The 26,355-nt window shown below is 44.0% G+C and overlaps 2 protein-coding genes across 2 annotated transcripts in view; both read right to left on the reverse strand.

The window, feature by feature from the left end:
- LOC144179925 (arylsulfatase B-like) overlaps positions 1 to 17,122 on the reverse strand; it is a 41,008-nt gene extending 23,886 nt beyond the window's left edge. The window contains exons 1-5 of the mRNA XM_077708343.1: positions 17,110 to 17,122; positions 16,885 to 16,997; positions 12,990 to 13,100; positions 2,667 to 2,792; positions 297 to 423 (exon numbers count right to left, since the gene is read on the reverse strand). Of these exons, the coding sequence (XP_077564469.1) occupies positions 297 to 423; positions 2,667 to 2,792; positions 12,990 to 13,100; positions 16,885 to 16,997; positions 17,110 to 17,122 (490 nt within the window). The remainder of the gene's footprint in view (positions 1 to 296; positions 424 to 2,666; positions 2,793 to 12,989; positions 13,101 to 16,884; positions 16,998 to 17,109) is intronic.
- Positions 17,123 to 17,524: 402 nt separating this feature from the next.
- Positions 17,525 to 23,391, reverse strand: LOC144179926 (arylsulfatase B-like). Its single transcript, XM_077708344.1, has 4 exons — positions 23,259 to 23,391; positions 20,801 to 20,903; positions 18,977 to 19,136; positions 17,525 to 17,595 (listed from the first exon to the last, which is right to left on the reverse strand). The coding sequence occupies exons 1-4, from the start codon at positions 23,267 to 23,269 to the stop codon at positions 17,525 to 17,527; spliced, it is 345 nt and encodes a 114-aa protein (XP_077564470.1). The 5' UTR covers positions 23,270 to 23,391.
- Positions 23,392 to 26,355: the final 2,964 nt, after the last annotated feature.

The raw sequence follows: 26,355 nt of genomic DNA on the forward strand, positions 1-26,355 counted from the left end.
TAATTTAAAACCTAATTGTAACGTTAATGCAACGGCACGTTCCAATTTTCGAAGTGGAACTGGAACGCGTTCCTTTCGCAGTAAAGGAACTTGTAACGCGAACTTGTTTCAAAATTGGGAAGGAACGAGGAACGAGCTATCGTTTCTATTTTTGAGGAACGTGTACAACACTGCTCAATAGTAATTATTAAATCCCCATCAGCTACCACAGAAAGGCACCACCAAGAAGTATTTCGGAATTCACAAAAATACACGCATACATGAGTGCAAGGACATTCAATAATTGGTGTACCCACCAGCGTAGGTAGTCCTTGATTGAACTCCGATGTAGGGGAACTTCGCTGTATTTTCCTGGGGTGCTTGGAGAAGCTCGAAACCCCCGGCACTGTGAGTTGCTTGGTGCGGCATGTAGAGGAATAGTGGCTGCAACAGCAGACATATTGAGCGAAATTCGGGATTGTGCAGGCCACTGTTGTTGCTTCTAGGATAGTTCTTTTGCAACTGCCTCAAAATGGGAAGATGTGTTTATACAACTATCACTAGCGTTACTAGCTTTGAACCCGAATAATTGAGACAATTGTAATTTGGCGACCATTTTGTTCTACAAAGTATCGCAATCTGCTTGGTGTACCATTCGTCGTAGGTTACATGGTACCTTATAACAATAAGCGAAATATGTTTAAGCTATGCTTTCATGGATATCAACCTTCTACGTTTAAAGGATTTCTTGCCGCTGGCAACCTTCTCATCAAGATGGAGGGAATGCAGCTAAGGGAATGCAGTTAAGTTACGCCAAATAAATGAACTCTACAACATACGACACAGGTTTGAGATTTCAGAGCACACATTTGAAACTCTCATTTCACTGAGGTCTTATTTAACCCGTTTTTCCTGTACTTACGGTGCTTAAAAGCTATTATCTCCTCGCCCTGTATTTTAGGGACTTCGTTCTACGGCAGAGACGTTTATTTTTAATTATTTAGAGTTTTAGGTTTTCGTAGACGAATGTCGATGACATGGAGACAGCCAGCGGCTTTTGGGTGGTAAATCAACCGACACGAGCCCAAAGCACCAGCAGTTTTGTGATTTCGAACATTTTAAGAAATATTTAAGAACACGCCCAATATTCAGGAATTAACAGGGAGAATCCACAAGGATTAGACATAAGATGCCACGTTATGCTCTCAATCAGGCTTGGTACTCCTGAGATGGCTGAAATTTATTATTATGACACAAACGACACCGAAACCGAAGCCACAACACATTGTTTAAAGGGCTCGTCACAATAGGTCACAATTTGCCACATTTAAACCCCACAGCCTATAAATGAACACTTGTTCAGTACACATTGCAGGTGTCACTCCCATTTAAAAAAAACGAGGCTATTGCGCTGGACAAAGTACTGTGCCGCAATATTGATACATGTCGGCCTAAGTGAGATGGGCAACATTATAAGGGACAAGAATCATAAAAACTCGCCCTCCAGTCTTTGCAGGTAATCTCGGTGTTTTAGGGCTTCCTAATGAAGTTTTACGGCATTGTAGAGTCCATGGGGCGGAAGTATAATTTATCATGTTTCGTCTCTTCCACCGCAAATATAACAAGAGGAGGCGAAAGGTGGCTGCTATAAGAACCTTGAGTTTCATCTAGCGGGAAACGGCTCCACGCGCATGTGATGCACGGAGTCATGGCGAAGAGAAACCAAGATATTTCGGAAGGTCAATTGGTTTCTAGGTAGATTCGAAAAGTCATTCGGAGACAGTGCGCGCCTGCTACCGGTTTTCAATACTGTATCAAGAGAGCCGGTCCACACCAGCTCGTATGAGACGTGCCGGCATGCAGAAATTAATAATAATCAATAATCAATAAAGGCTCCACGCGCAATCCTATGAATATCGGCTTACTTTTTCACTTCCATCTTACTGTATTATTTCATTGCTTTGTTAGTAAATGGTTTTCTTTTCTTGCACTTTATGCGGCTGCATATTCCTGCGTTAAGGTAAACTATATTATTTTGCTCCTTTCTTCATACCTCACCAAAATGGACCTACAGTGAGCCTATGACCCACCGTTATTGGCAACACGCACACAATTAGCAAGATAAAATAATATCACAAATCGTGTGGCCCGTTAAGACTCAAGCATTTCACGCCTGCGACTAAACGAATTCGACGAAGCTGCATTGGCGAAATGTTCTCGGATTCCGTGAGTTCGTGAGGATGGGAACAGTTCAATACGCGTTGACTACGCCTTCCTTAATTTCAAAAGTGCGGCTCTGTAACTAAAAGGTGGCCTGTAACTAAAACGGGTACAATAGGAAAATCGAAAAGCTTTCCTGTGTGGTACAAAACAATAGACACAAAGAGGGAGACACAAAGGTAGTGAACTGGCCCATAGCTTCATCTGTATGTAGAACTGTAGAAGAATAAATCACATTGTCCTTACAAAGGGCAGGTGCTCGCTTACCGCCTATGCCATGTTTAGGTTCTTCACATTTACCTCTAGTTTCAAATTATTACAATAGTTTGTACCCATGGTGTGAGGAACGCATTACACCGCATCACTGCGAAATTTCGCCTGGTTTATGCTGCCCAAGTACCCCTCACTGAACCAGAAAACCTCCGCATAAGGAAGACTGATATATCTATCCGAAGGCCTTTACTTACCTTTGCTTTATTTCTGTTGGAAATAACATCCTTTGCCCGTTCGAGTAGAACGTTTGTGACATATTTCTCATGTAGTGTCGTCACGGGTTCTTTGTTGTTCCAGAAATCAATTCCTCTGTGAGCGCCCTTAGAATAAAAAACACCATAAGAATAAATTATGCGTGTCTGAATCAAACCGATCGTGCAAAACGAAGGCCGTAATGCTTCTTGCTACTTTTCTTCGATTGCCATACACTGATAAGAACTTCTGCGCTCTTAAACGTTCGGAGTTGGGCATTCTGAAGGTTGACATAGTAAATACTATGAGTTAATCCATCAACCGCAACTAAGTAAGGCAAAATATAGGCGCACAAATCATTGATACTGTGAATTCCATCCCGTGCTTTTATCTAAATATGCTACTTCTTGCAGCGATGGTGTTAGGGACGGCTGGCTAACGCCGTTGTCTTCTCGTTTTTTGATTACGTAGGCTTCGAGTGTCACCCTCGTTATTTGACTAGTGTGTTTGTACGACCACGTGGCAGCGCCAAACTTTGCCGTGCATCCACACTCATCACAATTGTTCACCAACTGTGAGAGTACGACTTTGTTATTGATGGCCTGTTCATGTTTCTTAAGTCTTACATTGACCGCCTTCCCCTTTGTCCGACATAGCTCGCTCGGCAGGATAATCCAATATCATAAACCACCCCTGTGGCACATCTTACATGCTGGGAGCGATGTTTTGTGCGGCATCCATCGCTTGGCTTTGCGTCCTTTACTTCCACTTTCTTTTTGATGACTGCGCATATACCTCCCAACTTTCTTGGTGCCTTAAATACCACCCTTACACCATACTTAGCAGCCACATATTTCAGCCCGTGTGAAAGGTTGTACGCACACGCAATCGACACGTGCGCCCGTTTCTTTTATTTTTCCCGACTTAAGGAACATGAACGGGACATCAATAGCAAAGACAAACTCTCATTGTTGAAAAACCATTGTGATGAGGGTGGATGCATGGCAAAGTTCGGCGCTGTCACCTACTCTCGCAAACATACTAGTCAAACAACCAGGAAGGTACTCGAAACCTACGTAAAAGTTATTTCTTTTGCAATGCGCAGCCAGAAGTGGCGAAGACAGGAGATGCCGAGCGGAACGCGTTCCGCTCCCCGCTAGCAGACGACGCGCGCTTTCCTAGCGCAACTCGCAACCGCAGCGCCGCGGTGGTGAGAGTCGCGGCCGGCCGCCTTCTCTCCACGGCCGCGGCGGGGAGATACGGAACTGAAACTAAAGCGTGGCAAACTGTTCGCATGGCGACGCAGAGAAACATCCCCCTCGCGAGGGGCACAATCAAATGCAGAGCATTTCTGGTGACGCACGACGTTAAGTAGTTTGCGTTACGTTAATGTTGTTGCACGTGTGGCAACTGCTGACGAGAGAGCGCGTCAGCAGTAAAAATGGCAGCCTCGGCGAACGTTGAGTCCGAGAGACGGGAGAGAGTGTCCTTGAAACATGCCTGGGCGCGCTATCGAATGTTGATCGCGCCGATAGCGAAACGTCTGAGCCGGGCATGTCGAGGCGAGCGATGCGGACAACTACGGACGCCAAGAACGGGTGAAATCGTGAGTTAAAGAAATGCTCTGCATTTAATAAAAAAACGTGGCGACAAAGGCGTCAGCCAGCCGCCCCTAGCACTATAGCAGCGAGAAGTAGCATATTTAGATAACATGTGATGCAATTCCTTGTATCAGTGTGTCACATGCGCTGAGAGTGTGTATATATGCCTCTTCTTTTCAAAAATAAATTTCAGTTGCGAGTGGCGGTCTGTGCTTACCCCAGTCTTTCGTCCGTGTCTTTTTCCGCCTAGCGAAGATGAATCTAAACGCACTTGCACAGTTATCTGTTTATATGAGGGAGGTATATCAGTTATGTTGAGCTATAAACTCCACATGTTAGGGGTGCTAAGTGGCCTAAAATTCAATTCAGGCTACTTGGAGGCGGTCTAGTGAATATTTCCTGTACTGTGCGGCTTGACTGGAGTTAAGTTGTTCCCTCCTCAAATCCCCGAAACTGTGGTAACCTGCATTTAAAGGAACGTAATGATCACATCGTATTTAGCTGCAGGCACAACAGTGCCATTGCGTCATGAGAAAGCCTAAATTTATTAATATCTAATTTACATAAATATACGCCTATGTTCCCACGCAGCACCACCAAAACAAGTAAAACACGGCCATTAGGCGAAATACCCGGAATGGACGTCAATACTTATGTTGGGTAGTTATGGAACCTCCTTTTATATCTCTCTCTATTTACTCCGCAACGCGCGTCATTTTTAGAACATTCCACCACATGTTGTCGCCCTTATTCAGCTTTGACGATTGATAACTCCCTGCAAAACCATGTTAAAGTTTTTTTGCTCTCTAAAAAATAAGCACGTGCCGCATGACCACTGAAATACTCCGAGATTCTGCGTTACCCACGCCAAGCCTATTTTGTGTTCCTGCTGTCCAGTGCGGGTTGACGTAAAATGAGTTCAATGTTTATTTTTGGATTGTATGCCAAGTCTTCCTCTACCTTTTTTTACGTGTCTCAGTGGAGAAAGTAAGCGAGGAATCTCAAAACGAGCCTTACAAATGCGAATAATGCCTATTTAAACCGGCTTATGTCGCCTAAGAAATGAGGTATAATGGTTTTGAACTTGAAAACTCCTGTTGAGAATTTGTAACAGGTCGTAATGAAGTATAAATTTTTACGTTTTTACCATTCGCCGGCCTCTCTACACGGCATATATAATTTACTTTCTAACAGTCTGCTCCACCTATACTTGGCGGCAATGACAAAGATCTGTTATGCTTGGTATAACGGACATAAAAATGCCGCAAACATAAGTTTAATATCTTTTCTAGCACCTCCTTAACCAAGGTTTGAAACTCCAGTCTGCCATGAACCGTGACCGTCTCCTAATGGTGTAAAATTTCAAAATCTACGTAGCAGTTATTCACGTGTGAACACAGGAAGACATGCCTATAGCTCTCTTGCACACTCGCAACAATTTCTTTCTCCTCCAGCTGTTTCAAATTTGCACGTGGATAACTCATAACCTGTCCCCTACCGCGTGCAAATTTACACTCTCTACCTCATGTATTTTTCTGACGCCACCGCGGTGGCTCGGTGACTAAGGAGTTGTGCTGCTGAGCACGAGGACGCGGGCTCGATTCCCGGTCGCGACGGCCACTTTTCTGATGGAGGCGAAAAGCAAAAACGCCCGTGTGTAGGAGACTTCGGCGCACAGTAAAGATCCCCATGTGGTCAAAATTAATCAGGGGCCCTCCTCTAAGGCGCGCCTTATTGCCTGCGCTGCGTCAGCGCGTTAAACCCTAAAATAAATCAATATCCTCCAACGGTTCCCCTATCCATAGCTTCTAATGAACAAGCCCATCCAACAATTTTTTGCTTTGACGTGACGTCTTCGAACATCTCCGGCAACTAGCAACACATATCGCAAATTGACGTTCTTCATACCTAAAGCTTTCTGCAGTTCACCGCAATAATACTGCAGGCAAGACATCTCCCTCTATTTAAACCCTGTTTGGTATATCACAAATGAAAACCACGAGGCGGCCCACAGGACCGAAGCCTCCGCAATGAGCGTACCAAAGAGGTCACGACGTGCCGGTGGGAGCACTCAAGGATTCTATTTAAGAGAAACGTGGGACATTGACAAGCTTACTAGCGGATCTTACTTTTATAGGCAATACATGGGCCGTGCTTTTGTGCTAGCGTCCGTACGTGGGATGCCTTTTCAACGAAGTACAAACACCCACTACAACGAAGCTATCACAAAAGCACACATGCACCCGAACTATTCCTCTTGAAAGGGGATGGCTGTACTTTAAGATTCTTGTTGATGTATTTACGGCTGATGAATACGGTACGATGAATACCGTTACGGGTCTGAATAAGATCCAACCCATCAAGGTCCTTGTACAACTTTCCTAGAGCATACACGCTCACAATGGATTGGCCCGCGAGGTGACTTATATTTCTACATAGCTCGCATTCCGATAGTTCCCAGCCCGTGCTGTCTTTACGCGCTTATTTAACAATTTCAGCGTCAGCAAAAACGAGAAGTTTCTATGCGGCACTTTGATTTCCCTTCGGTTGCGACCGACCTCGGGGTGACGGGGAACAACCGTGTGCATTTTCAAGAAAAGGTCTGTAATGGCTTGCTTAGGAGGCTGATGGTCATAGGTCGCCGCTTAGTCATTCCGAGATACTAACTTACATAATTTCCTGGCTTGCGGAACCTACTTCTGCAAGGGGCCCTAAACTTCTTTTAACACTGTGGATAAACTAGCGGTGCAATGAAGTTGCGACCTTCGGGACATCTGAGACAAGTATAACCTTCTTGCGAACACTAGAAAGCTTGCAAAAATCTTGTGAAGCTGCGGACAACATTCCCCTGCTTATTTATAACCCCCCGCATCGTGAGGCTTGGACCTATCATTGCCGCATTGCGTTCAGTAAGCTTTGGCGGTCACCATGAACTTTGCAAATGCACATTGTCTTTTTTATTTTCCTTCGCACCACGCTGGACCAATCCTATGTGCACGTTTAACAACTATCATGTTCACCGAAGTTTTTATAAGAGAAACACTTTGCCATACAACCTGTCACAACACGGTGAGCACCCCCTCTGAAGAAAAATTGTTCAGGTTGGTCCAATTTGCAGCTTCTTTGTCGGCATGTTTCGTACGAGTCACAACATTAATTCGAGCAATAGATGTACCGGAGTGAAGTATCAACTTTGCAAAGGTTCGTTCTTGTGCGCCACATGACTTCCAAGAGACTGAATGCGCGAACACGGCTAGAAAAATGTAAACTACTAATAACGCCGATTTCCGTTCTTACACCGCGTGTCTTGTACATTTTTTGCAAGGCCGGAGCCTTCTCTCTGATGAGGACGGTAGCAGTGCCATGACCACGTGAGACCGTATCAAAGCATATCACCCTTCAAATTTAACCTAAAGGTTTACGATAGGACACACAGGTCTTTGGTCACATTACATAGTTGGGTAAAAACGTTGTGCCATGAGGCTTGTATTTCGGCGCTCAACAACCGCAACATGCAATCATCACCCCGGAAAAAGTAAAACTTTCGGGCCACGCACAAAGAACTAAAGCGAACGGTCAGGAACTTTGGCGAAGGGTTGTTGTAGCGCATGCACGAAGCGAAGAAGCGATGGTTGCATGACGACGTGCGAAATAACGCGAGTCACCCTCCCCAGCCACCTAGAATGAGGTAACGGGCTTATTTGCCAGCCGTGCCTGTGCTTCTTTATGGGTGGCATTACGAAAAATTCTCGGGGCACTTAAAGGGGGCCTGCAACTCTTTTCCAACTTACCTTGAAATTCTTAAACATTTGATGACATAGCGTAGACAACCAAAACATCCAGTACTTTTATTGGGGGTCGCAAAGTATCTCAGCCAAAAATTACGACTCTATGCCCTTCAGATAACTTCGAAACTTGCTCAAAAACTTTTTCTGTCTTTCCTGGTCTTGGGGTTCTTCGATCACTGGAATTACGTCAGTACAGAGGTGTCGGGTCTACTGGTCGCCTTTCATGCAGCTTCAGGAATCAACGCATTTCATAGCCACTTTGAGAGGAAGCCAAAAACCAAAGCAGAAATGGAAGGCGTATCTGCTGAGAAGAGCTAATAATGCAGCGCCGTTCCGTGGTGGAAATAACTATAGATTTCACAGTGCTTCCAGACGCGAAGAAAGGATTGAAAGCGTTTTTGGAACTGTTGCAGAGTACCCTTAAGTCTCAAACCTGCTTGCATGGATTTAGAGGGATGGCCAGCCGCAAATCATCAACAGCCGCTTTGCTGCTATTCGCCGCGAGCTCGACATGTAGGTGGCGACAGCTTCGCGCTGCTAGTGTGGATGCTCCGATGAGCGGCCCGTAAGAATGCACACTGTGAGTGCGCTTCGTGCCTTTTTCCCGCCGTGTGTGCGCACGAAAGGTGCAAAGAAGAGTGGTATGCTGTAGTTCGGTTCCTCAACGTTCAAAGTATAGCATGAAAGCGGCAGTCAGTTTTCATTACTACGCCAAAAAAGCGACGACTCATCGGGAATCTCAGAATGGCCGTAATTTTGACAATGAACTTGTACGCTGTGGCTCGTAGCAAGCTCGATCTGTCCAGACTATGGCTTTGAGCCTTCAATAAAAGCATAAATAGAAACAAATCATAAAGCCTCGATCTCTGAAATTCAGTTTACAACGGCAATCTCAATCGCTTTCACTGGTAGCCTGACGCATTGTTGCATTTGTGGGATGCCCTGAAATGGTAACACTACTCAACTGCCCCGAAATTCTTTCTAAGAGTTTGCGATATTTTTTGTGTGTTCAAAATGCAACATAAAATTACTGAATTTTGATCAGCGCAGAAATATATATGTAACCGCTCTAACGGGTCTTTTAAATGAAATTTTAACGACTCTGAAGGAAGGTTTGATGAATAACGGTTTCGGATCAATTATTTGCGGCTTTCGTCGCAAGTGAACTTGCGAATGAATTGTCAACGCACGCAGTACAATCAACATCTCATGTTTAGCTAGGTTTTCGCAAAGTGACAAGCAGGTTTACATTCCTGCGTATAAGGTCGCTTACGAACCCTACAGATGGCAATAAATGAAGTTGTGCTGTTGCAGATGTAGTAAAACATTTCCTTTTTATTTCTCGTTGCGAATCAGCGCAACGGGTTCCCGGTAACTACTTTGTTTTGTAAACTGAATATCGCCTTTGTCTTGGCATTATACTTCTTGAGGATTGGTTAAAAAATGAAATTCTGTGCATTTAGTTTTTCTTCGGGAAGAGGGGGGGGGGGTCCTGCCAACATTGCAAGAGCAGCGAGAAGAGAACGCATGCAACGCGAAAAGCCAAACTATGGTTATCAGTATTACTTACAATCAAAACTACCCTAGGCGTCGTGTTCTGTAGCGGTGAAAAAGCAGTACGTATTTTTAAAACTGATTAACCCCCCTTTGGTCCGGGATTGTCCTGGAATTGTGGCTCGCCTTTTTCAAAATTGTATTGAAAGTAAGCATTGTGGGAAAAATAAAAAAAAAACATCGAGTCATGGCACACACCCCTCCCACATGTGCGCAACAACGTGCAATATATTACGCGTTTTCTCCTCTTTCTTTAAACTTAGGTCCACCTTAATGACCATATTAGGCATTTGGTTATGCTGAGTGAGACACGTGTTTGGAAAAGGTGATTCATGTCGGATTTGAAAATGATATCTATGAACATGACACACGAAATGCCACATGACAGACGCAAACTCAGAACTGCTTAATTTTACCGAAGAATCCCCCTAAATACCCTTGCGCATCCATAGAAACGTATCTTAAATAATAAGTAAAATTAACAACTCGATGCAGTTGAATAAATGTTTGTTCCTTCTCCTCAATATAAACAACGACTTTCCAAAAATAGTATTTATTTTAGAAAAGGTATGGGAAGGACACGATCACACAGGCGCTTGCGGGTGTAAAATACGTGTCCGGTAATGTATGGGCGATAGCGCACGAGTCGTGTGCAATGTTTTTGTTTGTTTCTTATTTCTGTAAGGACACAGCACAATTTTACAAGGGTCTGGAATTTGCTCGCGTATGCACAGGTCTTGTCGCTTCTTACACGTTTCGCGTACTAAACTTTTATCCTTTAAATAATCTTCACGCCACCTTCAAAAAGCACCCTTCGACGTTCACGAAATAGCAGACGACTGCACTCAACAATAAGAAAAGTGCAATGTGTGGAAGCAATGTTTATAACACGTTTCACACTCAAGCGGTGACCAGGGCGAAGATGTTTCGTGTAATTAAACCAGCGCATTAGCCCGCAACGGCCGGTGATTATTGCGTTTCTAGAGGACATGCGCAAGCAGAGGTAACTATGTCATTGCTTAGTGCCAAACGAGCACACATATTGGTTGTTTTGTCGGGTGCAGCGCGCGTCTTGCGCCACACGCAACGTAAAAAAGCAGACGACGCGAGAGCGCCATCCACACAAGGAGCGGTTCGTCCCGCCGCCGCCAGGGGCCGACTGTGTTCGCGCTCGGGGCGAATAGCGCATTTGCGTCTCTTTCTTAGTACACTTTTAATTTTGGCAGGCTACAAGAAAAGATTTTCTTCCTGTTTGTCACCCTCCTTCTCGTCGATATGGTTTCGTCGTCTTTTGGCGCCAGTTACATTGACAGACGTATTTACAGCTACGTGGGTTTTGCGTCTCATTCTTCGGTTTTATTTCATAGTCTATTGCGCAAAATGTTTCTTGCGCTGACGAGCACCTGTTCAACGGCGGTGTCATACGTATAACGACGGTGGTGTCATACGTAGACTTGTCACGCAACAAGCCTTAATTTTTGTCCGGCTCTTTGGAAGGCGCATATATAGCGCAGTGGTAAGAGACTTGGTTCCAACTCTGGAGACACGAGTTCAAATGACGTATTAACTAAAACGTGTTTTGTATCTCCTCTTTCCAGCGGCGGCCATTTTCCGTACCGGGCAGTAACAAATACCACAACGACGACGGTTTTTTGGGCAGTGCGCTAATTAAGGCTTTCTATCTTATGCGGAAATGTATGTAGATTTTGTCTCAGAATGAAGAGTGTCGTATATAATAAATTTTAGTGCATTTCATCACTGCGAAGGGCGTCACAGCGCAAATGTAACATTGCTGCGTAAAGCCTCAGTTTGATTCCTTTTCCCTAAACACTATACCATAACCTTTGTAACGATACGCACAAGACGACACGAGGAAACCAAAATACGGCAACTACGTTGACACTCTTTGCATCAACAAAATTTTAGCTCCCTTGGAATTAGTCCCAGATGGAGTACTCGAAACTAAACTGCAGAGAAAGGAAAACAACCTTAAAAAAACTACAACATAGGAAGTTACTTTTCACGTGGTAAGAAGGTGTGGGGTTAGAAAAGGACGACGAGCCCATACTTAAGGGTGATTGCCCCGAGAATAAGATGATTGAAGAAAAGACGACGAGAAAGAAGGTTCAGCTTACGGGATGGTTAGAAGGATTCGGAAGGGACCAATGAAGAAGATACACAGGGCAATCGAAGAGATGGAGGAAGTTAGGTGGACCAACAAATGGGAGCCTCACACGGTACAATGCGAGCTGAAGAGGTTGACGACCAGGTTGGAGTAGGGAGGGTGGAACGAGGTCTTGGGAGGAATGGTCGCAAGTTCGGGTCGAGCATCGGGGCTACCAGGTGGTAGTGCCAACAGCGGGATGAGCTTGCGGACCGGTATTGAGCCCCCTGAGCACTGAAAGTGGCCTCTCTTGAGAGCGCACCGGCGGCATCGCAAAGACGGCGACATGTCGGGCTGTGCCCTACAACGTACCAGCGGCATCGCACCGTTGGCAGCGGGCAGCTCGGAACCACCTATTACCAGCGGCTTGGCACTGCTGGCCTCCTGCTGAGCCGTGCTCCTCAAGGAACCTGTGGCATCGCACCCCGGTCACCCAGACCACTAGCGGCCAGCACGAGCCATCGCGACGTGCTGCTACGTGCGTCTACGCGTAAGGCAGCCAACTCACCGGGTTACGTCATCGGCATAGCAGCGGGTTCGTCGTGCTACAGGCGGTAGGACTTGTTCCACTTTGGCATAGACAGTTAATGCTTTATAGTGACTTTCTGACTAGATTTTTGATAGTGTGGGGTTGAGCTTGTCTTTTTGCGTCGTGTGATATGCTGGTTCATTTGCTATGATCCCGTATGTTTAAGGTTTGGTTTTGGAAAAATATTGTGCAGGCATCGAATGCCTCAACCCGAGCCTCATTTTTTTGCTGCGTGGGACGCGTGGCATTACTAGATGCTCAATAGTACATCAGCAGCATTGCATGGTAATAAGAAGCCCAATTTAGTTTGAGTGTTTGCTCATGGTAGGCCTATTTCCTAGGAAAATGTTCGGTTTTACGATAAACCTTCAAATTTTATCACAAATAGGGTCATAGACATTCTATAAACAACGTGTTTTATATACAAATTGCGGTGCATCATAAACGTTATTGAAAATAAACTTATTTATGAATAAGTCTGCTTGAAAAAGCGATGCAAACCTCAGGTACATCCTAAAAACCCGGTGCACAAGCGCCAGATTTAGCCTATACACCAAATTAAGCGTTAGGTGTGTTCTATAGGCCGGACCATGGATACTTAGCAGTTGATATGCCCTAAAATGCGTGATGTGCTTCGAGTATGGAGTTCTGAAATTTCAAAATAGAGGCTCATGATTCTATGTACCAACCCATGTCATGGTGGGATTGTAGTAATCCGTGGGACCAGTGTACATGCCGTAGAAGCTTTCGAAACCCCGGTAAGTGGGCGTGTAGTTTAGGCTGCTGTAGCCCAGATGCCACTGCAGGGAAAGGCAAATGCACAAGAAAAGATATGAACGTGTTACAATTTAGCGATTGTACTACAACGTAAGGACAACTTAAAAATAGCGCAATATTGAATGCTTCCGCGTTTAATTAAGTCAAACATGAGCACAAGAAAAGTAATTTTAACTAGCCCTTCAGTACCACAACGGTTGAATATAAAAAAAGATTCGGTTATCCGCACAATCCATGGATGGCTAAAGGGCTATTAGTAAGCATACAAAAAACAGATAATCTGTACGAGTAAACGGAGAGACAGCCCTTTGATTCCAATCCAGCTAAGCGGTTCTAGATTTCAAAGCACTAGCTAAGCGGTTCATATCTAGCTAAGCGGTTCTAGCGGATCTAGCTAGCGGTTCTTTTTTTCTAGACACAAAAAGGACCACAGAAAACAATGAAATCTCTTGAATACCTTCCTTAAAACGGCTACAGTTAATTTCTTAATACCAAACATTACCCCCAATGAAGTAACCTTGGAGGAACCCACTCACATTGCCAATGCCTGTTGCGATTTTTTTCGTCCGTTTATAACAGTACCCTCCAGTCTTTGAATGCACAACGTTGTTTGCGCCGTGCTAGCCAATCGTTCTTTTTATTTCCACTTACAGCAGAAGTGCTGAAAAACACTAGCCCAGGTCTAGATAATATTTCTATTGGTCCTTTGGAGTTAGTTTCCGATTTAGTCGTAAATACACTCAGTCATAAAATAAATCTTGTCTATAAGTGTTGCCCTTTTCAATCCTTCCCGAAGAAAACAAAACTTATACCTGTTTTCAAAAAAAGTGATCGGTTTTCAATGTGCAATTACCGCCGAATTTCCATTCTTTCATCTCTGAGCAAACTAATCAAACAGATATTTGCAAGCGTCTGAATAGCTATTTTAATAAATTTGATCTATTGATTCCATGTCAATTCTGTTTCCGGTCTGGACGTTCTACAAACCACGCATTTCTTTCCCTAAAGCATTTCATCAAAAATCCATTTACACTGGACATTTTGTGGGTTCGCTTTTTTGTACTTTACAAAGGCGTTTGACACGATTAAGCATAATATCTTGTTTGAAAAATTGGAAGGTTACGCCATAGCACGACCACCACTAATGTATCTGGAAAACTATTTACTTAACAGACAATACTCTGTATATGTGGATAACGCTTTTTCTGGAACTAGAACATTTAACGAAGGTGTGCCCCATAGGTCATTTTTAGGTCCTTTACTGTTGATTTTGTATATTAATGACCTTCCGGAATGCGTTAATTCTTCTCATTGCGTCTTGTATACGGATGATACCACCATTCCTTCCTCTGATAAATTATTAAATTGCTTCATGTCATACTTGAATGCAGTACTAATTAACATTGTAAAGTGGTGCCGCGACAACTTTTTAGTGAGTAACCCTGAAAAAAAAAAACTAAATTCAGAGTCTTATCAGAAACCCATCACGTTTTTTTCCTCACCCTCACCTTAACTTTTGTTCTCATTTTTCTATTCTCAAGCGGGAAACAGTTTTCGGCATACGAGGTTTAATTAAGGCTCGCCGCTTCTTTCTTCATACAACTTTATTTTCTTTGCATTTTGCTTTCGTTAACAGCCATTTTCATTACGGCATTGTCTCTTTGGGCGACACGTACTCTTCTCACGCTACATTTGTGCAACATGTTCAACACCAATTTATTCGCATTATAGCATTCAGTTCATCTCGCTCCTCTGTCTCAGGGCTACTGCGTGAGAATAACATACTATCAATCAAAGCGCTATTTCACTATAGCTTCGGAATGTTTTTTTGGTTATAAAATGCTGCACTGCAACTTTTCATATAACTTTATCGATGTTACTGTTTTGCCCAGCAAAAGCGGCACTGAGTTTTCAAGCAATAACAATTTCTTGCTACCGACGGTTCACACTAATTACGGGAAGAAAGCCTCTGGTTTTGCAGCTGTCACATTTTGGAATAATTTACCAATAGCTGTTAGATCATCCCCGCCCTTACTTGTTTTAAAAAAATCTCAGAGAATTTCTTTTGCTTTAATAAATACCTTGTTTTTTGTTTTTATCTATTGCGTAATATCCTGGTGTTCTCATATGCCTTTATTTCCTATTTTTGTTCACGAAATGATTTAACTACTTGTATGAGGTCGCGCTACCTTTTTGAGGGTATGTAGGTATGTACACAACTGGATTATTTTCCATTTCAGTTTACACTGCGTACTGATCCGATGGGCTCTTGTGCCCAATCGCTGCTTCAGTGCAATTATTGTATGTATTCAAAATCGAGGGTCCCCTTTCAGATTGATTGATTGATTGATTGATTGATTGATTGATTGATTGATTGATTGATTGATTGATTGATTGATTGATTGATTGATTGATTGATTGATTGATTGATTGATTGATTGATTGTAGGGTGTTTACGCGCCGACGCAACGCTGGTGATGAGGCGCGCCGTAGTGGATGGCTCCGAATTGATTTTGACCACTTACGGATCTTTTACGTGATCCGAAATCTCGTACACACGGGCGTTTTTGCTTTTCGCCTCCATCAGAAAAGCGGCCGCCGCGGCCGAGAATCGAACCCGCGACCTCGTGCTGAGCAGCGCAACGCCTTAGCCACTGAGCCACCGCAGCGGGTGGTCCCATTTCAGTCTCTTGAATCTGGGACCCTTGTCAGTATACGGATATCTTTGTATTGCGTTTATGAAATAAACCTTCTTTTTAAAAAATTGCTGCTGCTGGCAGAGAGTTGCAGTATGTCGTTTTTCCTGGACTCTATGCATGAATGCAACCTGTTTAGCATTGTGTGCATTAGTCATGCCATAGTGTGTGGGCACTGAATACAGATGATAGATAGCAAACACTGCCCCGCTGCCTTCTCTGTTGAGCATGGCAACCTGTCGGACGCTCTACTGACTAGTCACTTCACTAAACTACTTCTGCCCCATGCAAGCTCGATTGCTCGATGTTTGTTCGATTGCTTTTGTAGAATTGCTCGTAGAATAAAATGTAACGTTGGCAACATCCCCTGATTGGTTTTCCATATCTAGTTGTGTAAAAGCTGTGCTGCTGTGTATGATCATTGCTCCCTTGCGTCGCTTTTTTTTTTTTGCTGCCTCGTTTCCTACCTCCGTATGAGCAATATATCTGAAATATGGACTGATACGCCCGTTCTTGTTCTCTTGTGTTTTCTTCAATTGTTAATTGCATAATTCTTTATGCTTACAATTTAATTTATTTTTTTCTTCCTCTTCTTTCTTTTTCTTGTTTACAACTGGTTTACCTCATTGATGTATAAACAAACCACTTCTGCTTGGGCCGCCCAAGGCCTGCAGTATTGTATAGATAAATAAATAAATAAATAAATAAATAAATAAATAAATAAATAAATAAATAAATAAATAAATAAATAAATACCTTAATGCGTATCATATGTGGCTTACAATGAGCATTACTTTTATTGTACAGCAAAAAAGTCTGGACAACCTGGTTTGTTGAAATGATATATCAGAGTACCGCTGGTGGCCAAAGTAATTCTGTTTCCACGCGACAAGAAACTCGAAACCACTAGAAATGGTTAACTATAAATTGCCTTTTGAGAACGGCGTTTCTGACAAGTAAGACTATAGCAAAAATTATCCATGAGGCGAAATGACTGCCACCCCACCGCTCATAGTTGCGCGGACGCCATAATATCGCCTCTGCAAATAAAGGTTTCCATTTCGGTCTTCGCTTTTGACTGCACACTTTTATAAATGTTACATTTCTGTACCTTTCCGACCAAGTGCCTTTCGTATCCAAGGTTCTTGAGATATTCCGGTAAAAGCTTGAACTTGAACGGCAAACCTGCCGTCTGCGCAGGCGCTAAGGGAAGGGAATGCAAACCTGTAATAATAACGTTTCGCAACATTAAGATTACGCACCGTAAAGGAAGCTTCTTCGCCGAATTTGAGCATTCAGTAAGCCTACAGGTATGACTTTCCTAATCGGTACAAACCTGCAGTTGCCATATTTTTCCTATTCACACAATTCAGAGCAAACATGTTGAATTTATGACTTGCTTCAATACAGTCCTCAGCAATATGTGCAAAACTACATCCAACCTCGACTGTATGTCTTGTATACAAACTTATCAATCGTAAATGGTTAGATATTGTGGTTAATGGGGAACTACGAGCCACAGGAAAACATTTAGCGACGTTTTTCTTACCTCTAAAAGCTCTTAAAAATACCATTTTAATACACCTCTCTCGCTCTTGTAAAACTACTTTAGTTGGCCGGGTCAATAGAGACAGGGTACATTCAGTGATTGGTGTTGAGAAGGAATAATTATTTATTTCACGAGCGCTGGTGCTGCTACTAGGGCACCCGCCTGGTGGGGATGTTCCTAGTCCGGGATGCCCTAGCCTTGGCTAGCCGTCCAGTCCCTCTACCCCAGTATGCACTGGGTCCCAGGGTCCGGACTTTTCAGGCAGGCTGCCCACTGTTCGTAAGAGGGGGAAAGTTTGGGGTGTAGGTCTGTGGTTTTTCCGCACTCCCATACTTGGTGGTATAGGGTGCCGGGCAAGGGACAGAAATTACAGGTGGCCGGGTATATGGTGGGGTAGATGGCGTGAAGAAGGGTGCAATGAGTATAAGGGTTTGTTTGTATTTTTCTCAGGCTGGTGTCTTCTTGTCTCGATAACTGAATATGTAAAGACGGGGATATTCTTCTGCTTTGACGGTAGTGGGCGAGAATATGTCCATATATTACGAGAGGTTCTGCTTTGGGAACAGCAGGCGATGTTTGTCTCTCGTAGATAATGGCCCGGTGTACGTGCGCGCGGCTAGCGGCATTGGCCGCCTCATTACCGGCGAGTGATGTGTGTCCTGGACCCCAGACGATTTCTATTCCCAGGTATTGTGCAATCCAAACTGAAGTAATTTCTTTGTCGACGTCGTGGAGGGCAATCCTAAGGCAGCCTTATAGGCTTGTCGGATAAAGATATTCGAATCGTGCCTTCTCATTCTTTTTGAGAGCCAAGTATGGTGCAGCGTAGGCGATTCGGCTGAGTAGCATGGCGTGCACCGTGCGCAAGGTGTCCGACTCTTGCAATCCGAAGCGTCGATTTGATACGCGGTGTATTAAGTAAACCATTGACTGAGCGTACTTTGTAGGGGGGCTGTGGTGTGGAGGCCTGATCTATTTTGGGGGATTGTAAGTCCCAAAATGCGCGTATGGGATACCTTTGTAACTGGTTGGCCTGTTCCGGATCTAGGATGCACCGCCTTCTTCGTTGAGCCGTCCCACTACTGAGAGCAAGGAGTGCTGACCTCTCTGTTGATGATCTGAATATCCTTCGCTGGTATGAAAAAAATGACTGATCCTCTCGAAACAGAAGACCCGAATTTTGTATACTCAACAAGTAGCGTTTTGGTGGAAGGAAAAATATGTCAGGCACCAAGACCTCCCTCTCTGCACCCCTATCTTTTGTTTCCTTTGCTATATGTTTCTGCCTCACTTGTGCCACTTTGTCCGTTTAACTCGAAATGTATCGTTCGAGATGTATCTTCTAGATCTCGCACTTGGAATAGATTGCTGTTAGGATTTGAACCCTAGCCTGAAAATGAATGTTTGTTGTCCGAGTTCTGAAAGCATGCCCGTGCGCACTGACGCACGAAGCATTCAACATTTATTGAATGCTTCGGAACAAATTTCACGCCCAATACAGACGCCAACGGCTAAGTAAAACGGTTTCCGAGAATTGTCGGTTTCAATGGCCACACAGGTTGAGAACAAGCAGTCTGAAACAAAGCAAACGTGTCTCCCGACGTAACAGTCGTATTGCCGGGTAAGCACTGAAGGCGGAGTATTGGCCACCCACCATTGTGGACACTATAGAGTCCGGTCATTATCGATGCCCTGGACGGCGAGCACAGGGGTTGCGTGTAGTAGTTGTTCAATAAGATGCCCGCACTGGCAAGAGTATCCAAATTGGGCGTTGGTATCTGCGACAACCCATGCAGGCTTGTGTCTGCCCAGCCCTGCGCAATGGGTCAGAATACGGGCGTGTCTGAACAATTCTTTGCTTTAAATTTGCGAGCTTTAAATACACACAGTTCTATTTAGGCAGATGCAGGTCGGGGCAGAAATAAAGCGGTTATTTAGCACACCTATGGGTAGGACTGCCAGCCGCTGGTTCTGTTATTGATAAACAAGATTCTTCCAGAAACGTCCCGGCAAGAAAAAATGCACAACGGCTTATCTTACTTGCATTACGGTTTGTGTTGCGCTTAAAAACGGTCAATTTCGAATGCACGTCGAAAGCATCACACCTATTAAAGGCCTATAAGTCTGTCAACAGTCTACGATATCGATTATTTTGTTCGTCTTAACAACACTTGTTGATGCGACAGGTGTAATAGTATGCGCGAGGCGAGAGCAACGGCTGTGTTCCGCGAACTCACAATTCTCTTAAAAAATTGCATTGCGAATCGTAAATGTGACTGCAAATGGCGGTAACCAGTATCATAATAAAAATAATGAAGTTATTGGTATCCTATCCAGCGTATTTAAAGTTTACGTGAGAATTTTTACCACGCAGCTTGATATATTGCTTTAAAAGTTCCTGTGCTTGAACAAGAGTTAAGGCCGTTTGTTCTTAAACACGAAGTATTTACCATAGACGGATTAACATTTTGTTTTACCTCATATATCGTATATTTTTTATCTTTTCCGGCTTCTGTAGGAGGACGAACCACGCATTGTTTGCCAAAAAACAAGAAATTAAAGCTTTCATTTCTCTGTGCTGGGTGCCTTCTATTTTTTAACATTGAAAAGCCTGTCATTAAGCATCCAGAGCCAACCTTGGCTGTATTCTCAAGTTTACTCAATCGTAGCCAGCTGTGCCAGTACGTGCTTTTATTGGCTGTCACTTTCGTCGCAAACATTGGAAGCCATTCAGAAAGGGGTCTTTTTTTGACGTCAAAAAGCACGGGGCCTAGACTGTGCCGCATAGGGCAGAGTCCAGGCCAAGGTCATTACAGGCCCCACTCTGTATAGGCTGGGCTGGGTATAGGGCAACCCCTGCGAAGCCTGCAGTTGCGCAATAATGGAATGTTCATTGTATTTATTTTCTGTTCTCGATCAAATTTTCGGTGCAAAAAATGAGCACCACATTTCTATTTGTCTGTAGGCTATAATATAAGTATGATTCAGAAATGTGCAACTAAAGGCCACAAGAGAGAATATAAAAGTACCTGATGCAAATTATATACTTTCAGATTTGTATACTCTTAGTCCACTATTTGAGACTTGTTGGGGAGGAGCATCTTACGCCTATCATTTTCCGATAAAATGGCACCATTCAGATAAACTGAGTTCTCTGTCACTGGTAACAGAAACAAGGCACTCTCCGAAGGAGAGAAAACGTTATGCGATATATTTTCTACATAGGTGATATTTCCCAGTGGCTTGAAACTTTTTATCCACTAGTGAAGCTTGCAATAAGTGGCTCTGAAGCCTGTCGGGAAAAAAACAAGTGCACTATGGTGAGCCTGATTTTCCCAGAAACATTTTCTGACAAGGCAACATCCCGTATTCGTATCACACTGTTTCGAAAGAAGTCCAGCAAACAAACCTAAGACTGAACATTCTAGATGACAAAAATCCGCATGCTGACCACCTCCCATTTTCGTAAATTGCTTACCAGGTCATCAGCCAGGATGAACACAATGTGGGGCGGAACGTTGTAGTTTCCAAAATTTTGAGCCAAGGTGACGCTCAGGAATGACATCCACACAAAAATCATTCTGGAACGACAGAATAAAACTGCTCGTAATGATGCCTTAACCCACATACAAAGATTGTAACGTTGTGGGCCCAACACACAGCCGGAATGAAAGTTTTATCCAGGTGTTCACTCTGGCTTTACAAAGACACTGAAGCGACATTGTCAAACTTCTGCTTCGGTCTGCATTGCGTAGACCGGCTCAAGTAAGCAAAGTTTCACCGTTTATCCGGTCGATAAAGCAGTATTTAATTTATAAAGCCTAAAAGAAGAAAAAAACCATGCGAAATTTGCGGGGGTGGCAACAGCAGTGACGTGCATGCGATGTGCGATGTGATAGGGGATGCCCTAGATCGCAAGTTAAACCAGTTTCGGTTTCGGTTCTCTGAAAAAAAAAACATGCTTGGCATCCGACGTAATCTTTGTTAGGAAATTCCCCATAGCTCAATAATCGGGGTATACCGTGCATCTGTCATGTTGTCGGCTGTAGAATGCGTGAGAGAAGCCTGATAGCACGGCTTTGAATCAAAACGGTCACAGGCCGTTCGCTCAACGCCCTAAGCCTCAACAGAGATGCTCTAATTCGAGGTGCTTTGCCCCACCTTTTCAGCGTGCCTAGCTCGTGCCTGTCTCAGAAAAGAAATGTTCGCACCATGCCGAGATTCAACTTATTCGGCAATGTGCCCGGAAGCAGTCGGTGCTTACGTAAACAGCGCGCCAATTAGATCTCGCCAGGGCGTCAGTGTCAGTATGCACGCATTCTGCAAATTCGCTCGTGGATTATGAAGGTTGCACAGAAAAATTGTGAATCAGTATAGAAAACATTACCGAAAAACAAAAAAAATAACTTCAAACAAGCAAAACATGCGGTATCGGGAGTTGAAACCCGGGAATTGCAGAAGAACGCACCCAGTGTTCCAGACCATTCGGCCATAGCGACCTATTTTTCTTATTTTCTTAGGATGTTCATTTCAAATGTAGGGAAACATGTTTACAAGAACTGTTTTACAACTGTTGGCGCTTACTATAAAGGCTAAAACGGGTAATCCTGAATTCGGCGAGACACATTCACAACTGTTCCCGCTAGTGAGGGGCCAGTGATACAGAGAAAGGCAAAACCGGGCACCAGTCAGGTGTCCAATAATTTTGGTCATAGTAGCCTTTTACCTTGACTATTATTTCAATAAGGTGCAGCTTAGGCGTTACTATCGGCTCTGCGTTTCTGTCTAATATTCGCGTTTTCCATAAAATGTGCAGAACCATAGGAAAAAACAGGTCATAAGGCACATCACCACCGGGAGTTACAAAGTACGGCACAGTGTGGAGTGGTAATTCAAAATAATGTCAGAGTGTCCGTTGAAGCGCATACCAGAACAAATGAGTGTCTTGGCAGTCAATAAACAATGTTCAGTTCTTTCGGAAACTTCCGAAAGTCTACAGTTAACAAGGGCAAAAAAATGTTCCCACTGCGCAGTTATGTTTTAACGGGCAAGGTTTCCGTATGTAGCTTGAAAAAGAAAGATTTTGTACATGGTGAAAGAGGCATTTTACAAGCTTGCTTTAGGACATCATGACCGGCTAAACCATACCAAAGAGATTTGTAGAGGGGTTCAGGATACAACACTGATATTACATCTGGTTAGTGTTTTGCGCGACACCGCAAACAGTCAGTGGAAGAAGAACACACCTCATGCATGAAACCCCACAAGGATGGTCGTGAGGAAAATTTAGACGAAACAATATTACTAGGAAGAAAATCGACAAGATTCACTAGACAAAAGGCTCTTATAAAGGGATGACATTAGGCACGAAGAAACCAAAAACGCGCGATAGTTGCCTCAACTATAGATATCTCAACCAGAGCCACCTCGCACAGATGTTCCTAAACCTATTATACCGTATCGTAGGCTCCATGGAAGACTGCCCTACAAATGTCGCGAAGGTCCTGTAGAAACTCTGCTCCCTGGCAACGCCGACAACCAGTCATGCAGAGGTGTTTTTTTTTTTTCAGGTAACCTCTCAAGATTGTAGACGTGCGAGAAGAGAGATGGAAGGCCCGGGAAGATAAGTCTGTAATTGCTATCGTGTTTAAAATATGCGTGAAATAGCAGAAAATATACTAGATACTCGCGCGGAGGTAATGTGCGATCTTGTAAAGCAGCCAGGCTATTTTAACAAGTCTCCGCAGCAAACATGAGGGCTCTCATTTCAATCAGAGCACGCATAAGCTACCTTACTCAGGAGTCCGGAATAGTATGTTGGATTAGCAAACTACGCGTTTTAAAAGAACACGTTTAAAACGTATCTGAGCGTAATTGTTTAAATATAGCCTCTCTTCTGCGCAGATTGAAACTATTGAATGACATGCAACACATACCTGGTGATCATTACACGTTAAATGGAGGTGTACATCCGTGCTGTCTCTCGGCTTCACGTTGGTTGAGGTTTGAAAATTTCCCTCTGCCGCAGCTTGATTCAAGTAACGAGAACTATGCGCTGAGAGAACGTTCGCAAACGGGGTTTTTGATTTAGGCTGGACGGATGTGCTGGAAAAATATTTTAACCGGATGCTCCATAAGTTTGATTACCGGAAGTCCTTCTTGCGTATATGGCAGCCATTAACAAATGGAAAAATCAAAAACGAACCCTTATTTAAAGAGGTCGATAACGGATCCTTAATGTCGTACTCATAGCATTTCGGAATACCCTGCCACAGAGGAAATACAAGTCTACGAACTGTGTCATGTCCGCACGTGTGGAAAGGTCGACAGTCGATGCTTCAAGATAAGGGCTCCCGCACATGTGGTGCTTACATGCTATGACAGCGAGTACTTTTGTGATATATCAGAAACTTTGCATTTTTGCCGGCGCTACGCTTTATTTTGTGTGGATTGTTTGAGAGCAGCCTTTTAAATGTACGAAGTTCCCAATTTGTCTATAAAGAAACCCGCAAGTCAAAATGCAAGGTCCTCTAGATCGATAGATTGGCTCACTGAGAACACAAACGGAGTGCTCTTACGCGTGGTTTTTGTAAAATAGGGTAGAAAATATCGAAAACATAAAAACAGGTGTCGGCGCCACTGGCTGTTCCGCGCAATTTACAGTGTAAGTGATTTAAATTTCGGGGCAAAAATTTTAGCAAGAGGCCTGCCAACGTGTATAATAACCTAACTGAAAAAATTTGTAGTGTCATGTTTGAACGCCAAAGAACATAATTAAGCCTGCACGTTTCACTGCACTGCACGTGTAAGCTTTCACTGCACGTTCACTGCACGTGTGAGCTTTCAATTGCGTCGCAGTGATTTGCTAGAAGGGCTGTTCGTCCTCTCTTGAATAGTTTCAGTACCAGCCTGGCGTTGATACCGCAAGTAGTCACGAGAAGCGCCGTTGCACCTGAAAACGCACATAAATAAATACTGGATTGAGTTTTCATTACTTGAGTTATTTAACGGGTCAATTCATGATATATTTCCTTCATTTTATATTACTGTGTACTTATTTGCGGTTTAGCAACTGCAGCCTCCCTAGAATCGGCGCCGTGCAAAGACCAGCCAAAACACATTTGCACACAGCGAACCCGGTCCTGTGGGGCCCATTGTGTTTCACATCGTTTTCGTAACGCGAGTGCACCAGGTGCGACTCAGACCGGGAGCGGCGGTGATCTTTTCGAAGCACCTGTTTGGGTGCGTCACCCGTGACGTAACGTATTACGCGTTACTAGAGACGGGCTACGACGACAAGCCGGCGACTAGACCACTCCGTACTTAAAAAAGAATGCTACCCGGCGACCCCAAATGTATAGTTCGCTTCGGTTTCGGTGGTTGAATACCTGGCGCAGTACTCAGCGATATATTTGTGTGAGCCTTGTACAGTACTATGTGCATAGCCCCTCTTATTATGACCCTGTACCTGCTTTTTAGTACGCTGAAAAAACACGGAAGCGTTTATTTTGGCTAACGTCAGCGTTTTAAAATTTCGCAACGTCAGGCGTACGCAACGTCGATGGTGGCTGACGCTGGACGGCCGTACTCGCACGTGTTTGTGGAGATACGGCTATGCGACGCGACTTGCTGCGCATGAGGGGTTGGTTCGCCCATCCTTCACATGGCCTTACACATAAAAAAGACGACACGCCTTTCTTCAAAAAAGCGTCAATGACGATCACGGGTGCCACTAATAAACATTTTGCTTATTTATGGGTAGCGCAACGATTGCGGTAGTCTCAGGTAGTCTCAGTCTCTACCCTGTACGGCGTACGCGTGAATCAAGGTACTCTAGGCTGCAGAGCGGTCGCTTCCTGTGATGTCACTGCAGACCCAGAAAACAAACGATTTAGCAGGAAAATCAAAATGTTAACCTAAATTGAATAATTTCTCAGTGAATAGAGCATCGTTTCTATGCGGACAGGCGCGGGTGGCAGTATAAAATACGAAATCTTTCGAATAAAACAAACTTGCATTTTCTCTTCATGGCTCCTTTAACGAGGAATCGAAGTCACACGTTCTTTTAAAGCAGCCGGCGATGGTCTTTCACTGTACAATGCGGAAATCGATACTTCAAAAGACCTTGAAACGGCAGAGTATTCCTAGAGACTATGAAGCTGCAACACCCACAAGATTTCTTGATATGAAAACTATTTTTACTACGCTGACGTCAAGTAAATAAACCGACCCTTCGTGAAATTAGCTCCAGCTGTGCGCCTACTCTTGATTATCATGAGGCTAAGTAAAAACCACCTAGAAAAGTTCTATATGGACCAGGTTAAGGTGGAAATACAACCGCTGTCACCCAGGAGGTATATTTCACCAAATCCTCGAATTTGTGAAAGGCCGTTAGCAAGTGTACTTGTAGGAGGGTGTTGGTATCCGTCAACCCGAGCAGTGTTGCAGAAGACCGATGAACCAAAAGTATTATCACAATTCATTTGCCTATATAACGCGACAAAATATTGTCTCGCCGACGTTTTTTTATCTGCCATGTTGCCCTTTAAGCGGAAAGGTAAAAATGGCTCGTCGAGAGAATAGGCGGCATCCGTAACACTAACGGCTCTTCGGAAGCAGTCTATACGACGAGGTGTTCCATAGCACGAAGCGTTGCAAAGTAAAAGCTTAAACTGCGCTGTAGGTGGAGCTGGACCGTTTGGAAGCGCTCCACAGGATGACGAGTTCAACACTGCGAGCTCTAACTCGGCATAAGCGAGGTGCGGTCATCCGAGCAAAGACAACACAGAGATAGAGCGAAGAACGCCACCAAACGGGCGAACAAACAAAAGACTACATTTAGCGTCGCCGCTAGCTCAACATTAGACGCCGAACGAAACGAGCAGCCGCGCAACGCGCAAGAAACAGATAAAGGTCGTTCGAAAGCTTTCAGACTGATCGCGATGCAAGAAACCTCTGGCGGAGATATTAATAACCCCTTCGAAAACGCCGTTAAGGCAAAGTAAGCGCGTCCGGCGATCTCAAATATACAAT

This window comes from Haemaphysalis longicornis, unplaced genomic scaffold (genome assembly GCF_048455015.1).
Source record: "Haemaphysalis longicornis isolate Haplotype H1 unplaced genomic scaffold, Haemaphysalis longicornis Haplotype H1 scaffold_4, whole genome shotgun sequence".
NCBI lineage: Eukaryota > Metazoa > Arthropoda > Arachnida > Ixodida > Ixodidae > Haemaphysalis > Haemaphysalis longicornis.